This window comes from Lepisosteus oculatus, chromosome 15, assembly GCF_040954835.1.
Source record: "Lepisosteus oculatus isolate fLepOcu1 chromosome 15, fLepOcu1.hap2, whole genome shotgun sequence".
Taxonomy (NCBI): Eukaryota; Metazoa; Chordata; class Actinopteri; order Semionotiformes; family Lepisosteidae; genus Lepisosteus; species Lepisosteus oculatus.
In genome coordinates, this window is record NC_090710.1 from 17,200,689 (window position 1) to 17,205,703 (window position 5,015).

General features: G+C 38.2%; 1 protein-coding gene across 1 annotated transcript; it reads left to right on the forward strand.

Moving 5' to 3' along the window:
* The first annotated feature begins 721 nt into the window (after nt 1-721).
* On the forward strand, nt 722-3,489 carry kctd12.1 (potassium channel tetramerisation domain containing 12.1). The gene has a single exon (XM_015363983.2). It carries the CDS (start codon nt 802-804, stop codon nt 1,675-1,677), a length of 876 nt encoding a protein of 291 aa, XP_015219469.2. The 5' UTR covers nt 722-801; the 3' UTR covers nt 1,678-3,489.
* Nucleotides 3,490-5,015: the final 1,526 nt, after the last annotated feature.

The window sequence follows — 5,015 nt, forward strand, 5'->3', positions numbered from 1 at the left end:
CAGTCTCGAATCTGTTATCGAAAAACGAGATCTACTGTATAATCATTGGGGGAACATTGTCACGTTATGGTTTGAACAAATATATGTACTTAACGTGAAACCCTGATCAGGGCAAAATAACCAGAATTCATTTAAACAAGAAAATCCGTATTTTTAATGTAGTTCAGTTTTAATATGTCAGATTATTTTTAAATACTGTATACATTTTATTTTGCTTACAGTATATACAGCATCTCCAAAGTGTTTCAAACACGTAAAAGGCGATTCCACATTACCCCACTAGATGGACTTCTTTGAAAATTAATAGAGTGACATTTCAGGGTACTGTACTTGGTTTTGTCCCTACGTAAAAACAGACAATGCGTGTAGGAGAAGATGGTTCGTTTTGTTTTGATTTAAAGGCAGCCTGGGGTGTTATTTCATTTTCCGAAATGCTTTTTACATAAGAAAAAAACAAGAGGTGTACATGTTATCGTGTATGCCCTTTTCGAAGTACCCAATAACACATAAACGAAATCCACTGCATGCGATCTACAGTATCTGCCAATGAAACTCTCAGTCCACTATGCTAAAGAAAACAATGTATACATAGATGCTGTGCGCAAACCGAAAAGCCATTGATATTATTAGTGTGGTGTAAGCAAGGAGTTAACTTGTATCAGCCGAATCAGCTGCCTTCTTCCCCTCCTACGCCGCTCTGTTCAGAGCCTACATAAACAAACCACAAAATCTGCCTACCCCAGTCAAGAGTTTCCTTGCTCGTGTAGTTCGCTGGAATTCAGTCTTTGCAGTATCACAGCAATGGCTTTGGCAGATACCACACGTGGAATATCCAATGGTGGAAATTCAGGCTCTCTTTTTCCTGAAATCATTGAGCTTAATGTTGGGGGGCAGGTATACGTGACTCGACATACAACTTTGATCGCCGTCCCGGACTCTCTTCTCTGGAACATGTTTAGCCAGAGAACCCCCAAGGAGCTGGCTAGAGACAGCAAAGGGCGCTACTTTCTGGACAGAGACGGCTTTCTGTTCCGTTACATTTTGGACTACCTTAGGGATCTGAACCTGGTTCTGCCCGATTACTTTCCGGAGAAATGCCGGCTGCAGAGGGAAGCCGAGTTTTTCCAGCTGCACGACTTGTCCAAGCGCCTGAGCCCCAAAGTGAGCAAAGAGAATTCGATCAGCGAGGAGATCTGCCAGAGCGACACCGAGGAAGCAGCGCTGTTCGCGGCGGTCGGGGGGTCCAGCCTGGAAGCCTCCCGAGCTGTGTCCTCGGTGAGCAGCGTAAACCCTCGCTCCCCATCCCTGGAGTCGAGAAAGTCGGGCTACATTACTGTCGGATACCGGGGCTCCTACACCATTGGCAGAGATACTCAAACCGATGCTAAGTTCAGGAGGGTAGCCAGGATCACAGTGTGTGGCAAGACGTCTCTGGCCAAGGAGGTGTTTGGAGACACCCTGAACGAGAGCAGGGACCCTGACCGACCCCCAGAGAGGTACACCTCCCGATACTACCTGAAATTTAATTTCCTGGAGCAGGCGTTTGATAAGCTGACGGAGTCGGGCTTCCACATGGTGGCTTGCAGCTCCACCGGCACCTGTGCCTACGCAAGTAACGACCCCAACGAGGACAAAATCTGGACGAGCTACACAGAGTACGTTTTCTGCAGAGACTGACTTTGTCCTGCTCAAGATCCTGAAGTAAGACCAACTTCGGACTTTAAATGATACCAAAACATGTCGATAAAGTTTCTTTACTTCTGCGCTCTGTACTATTTTATATTGATATATTTTTTACACTTATAGCCTCCACCCCGGACTTCTTTTTTACTTATAATCATTTAAGGTCTTGCTTCTTAACAGTGAAAATAGCTGTTACAATGTACGAGTGACGGTGAACATTTACTGTTTTGTTTATGTAGTTACTTTGAGTTGCATAACAAGACCTCATTTTATTACGTTATCTCAAATTGTTTTGACATGCAAGAGAGGAAGTATAGTTTTTCCTGTAGTTTTGTACTGTGTTCCCCAATATTGAGGCGTTTTCTGTTGTGTCCAGTAGCTTGAAGTACAGGTACTGTACAGTATATGTTAATTCGGCACCTTACTTCGGATGCGATCAGTTAGTGTGGTTGGTTGCCTTCTGATCTGAATACAATGAAAAAAGTAAAATCAATGGGCAACGGTTAAAGGCTGTCTTTAAATGTATATTTTGAAAATATTTTCTATTTTTCTGGCGGCGGTTGATTGCCGCGCAGCTGTAATTTGGACAATTACGTGTAATGTATACATTATTTCAACAGTCGGGGTCTGAGTGTTGGTTTAGAAACACTTTTACTACGCTCTCCCAATGATATGTCTCCAAACGTATCACCTAAAAATGTAAAAATAATTGTAAAAGCCAGTAGCTGCCATCAGTTTCGTATTTTCTAAATGTATTTTCAGCCGTAGAATGACGACATTGCTGTGTTGTATCAGTGATTTGCAAACGAAGAACTAAGGACACTTAACTCTTAGTCCTTGTTCTCTTAATCATACTGAGTAGAAGAACTTTCTCCTCCACAGGAAGTAGTCATTTTGTAATAATTCCTTAGGATTAATGTCAGTTATAACTGATGCACAATATCATTATACAACAATTAATGTTGCTGTACACAGAGGAAAAAGCATTACTGTACGTGACAGCTTGTTGTCTAAATATTACAGGCTTGCATTTGTGATGACTTTTACTGTATTTTGAAAGTTCTATTGCTGACGTGAGAAGTATTTTATGAGAAAATGTTTAAAAAGTTTACTGCCAGTTTATGAAACATCTATATCGTTTTAAGAACGTAACATTTTTAGCTATCGGCTAATTTTTTTCTCCGTAATTTGTAAACTGTTGTAAAATAAACATTTCTGTAGTTTCACTTTACCATTGAATATACCATTTCTTGATATTTGATTTGTCAAGACTTTTATACAGATTAATTTGTTAGTGGCAATCTAATATAGGTTATATTAATAAAGCATTGGCTAAATGTTTGGTATGGTGCAGCATTTTTAAATTTCTTGATTTGTAGATTTTTTTTAATCATGGAGATCCTTAAAAATAGGGTTATCCTATTGTGGTCCTGCAGGGCTGTATGTGTCTTCAGGTTTCCTAGGTCCTTTCAGCTGTTAAATACCTGGGAAAGGTTACTTAATTGGTTCAATTAAGCCATTAACGAGCTGACATAAGTCATTAAGAGCCAAGTTGGAAAGAAAGAACACAGACCTTCCAGGACCAGGATTTGACACCTCTGCATTAAATGATCTTCAAAATGTGACCAAACGTTTTAAATCTTACACAGCTCTGAAGCCTTTTCAACCAAATTAAACATTTATAAAATTTATTACATAGGCCTATATGTTTTAAAAGCATCTGGTTCTGCAATAACGTGTATGACTCTGAGCATTGTATTTCTAAAATTGTAAAAGTAGTTCAATAAACTCTTCCATTTCTGTGAAGGATTTCATTTTTTTTACATGTATTATTACAAAGCAAGAGTGGACAGGATAATGGAAGACCAGCCTGGGCAGGAATTTTTCACAACCTCTCTATGAGTTTATTTGAATACATCTGCTAGCTTCTCTCTTCTGATTCACACATTTTTCTTGTTATCGCTGGAACATTGGTTAGCAAAAATGAAGTGTGATTGGAACAGCCTCAGATACATCTTTTGAGATTAACATTCTGCTAGGAACCTTTTGATTTTCTACCTTGCTCATTAACAGCACATTCGTGGGTTCTTTTCTCTGAATTTGTAAATGCATTCACGGTGTAAGAGCATTTTATGTTTTATCTGGAAACTCCAAGCATACATTAGTCCAATTTTTCAGTCTTGCACAACTACAGTATAATTCCCTGAGCACAATAATATGTTAAAAATAAACTAAATACATATAGGTTTTTAAATGCATGGTGTGTATGTCTTACTGAGCAATTAATTACACCAGAGCAGTATTTCTGGAACTGCAATAAGAAAATAACTGATCAGAAGCACATACATACAATATGCAAATAAATATCAGGGGGATTAGTAGATCAGATTATTGTCCATAGATTTGTTTTTATTACCAAAGAATTTAGAGATGAGGAAGATTGTAATAGTTCACCATTTTAGTATTAAGTGGACCAATTTAGAGGAATTTTAACCCTTTTTCTTAGCCCTTAAGGTTATGAATACTGGAAGAGAACCAGTAAACCTCAAGATAAGTACTGGCATAGGGTCTCTGCCTTAGATATCTATTATAGACATAGAAAGTGATCACTGCATTGGTCTGCTGGCATAGTACGATACTATTTTTTTTTCTCCAGACATTTGAATTTGGATCTAGTCAGTTTAATTTGATGGCAAAGGGATATGTAAAGGTTAATTCCACCATATTTGTTTGTCACTTCATGTTTTAAGAAAAACAAAATGATGCTCCAGATGAACGCAGGAGCCAGAGACCACCAAATTTCCAATCCTATAAATCGTTATATCATCACATCATCACAAATGACGTGGTGATAAAATGATTTACCATTGCACATCACACTGTCTCAGTACTTTGGCATAAACAAAACGAAAATTGTAGTTAAATAATTAAATTGGAATACAAACAATCCAAAGCTTATCTACCCCCTGTTGTGCTGTAATGCCTAATTACTCTTTTTCTGTAAATTGGTAGCAGAGCAGCAGATGTAGTTAAAGTACTGCACTTTGATGCACATTAATGTTGGTTTTATTACTTTTCAGCATTTTTGTTTTGCATTTCCTTGAAATAAACATATTGCAGATAGACTGTATGCTTAACTTCATAATGCATTTCTAGTATCTAAATCTCCCCTGTCTTTACTTATATAAATATTTTTTCTTTTCTTAGCATGCTACCCTGGGATACCCCTGGCTCGTGAGCACAGTGGTTCTAGTTTTCTCTTTATGTAAAATGTTTAGCAGATGTAGACAGTGATGAAAGTTTTAATTTACTGAAATGCAGTCAGGTTGCAC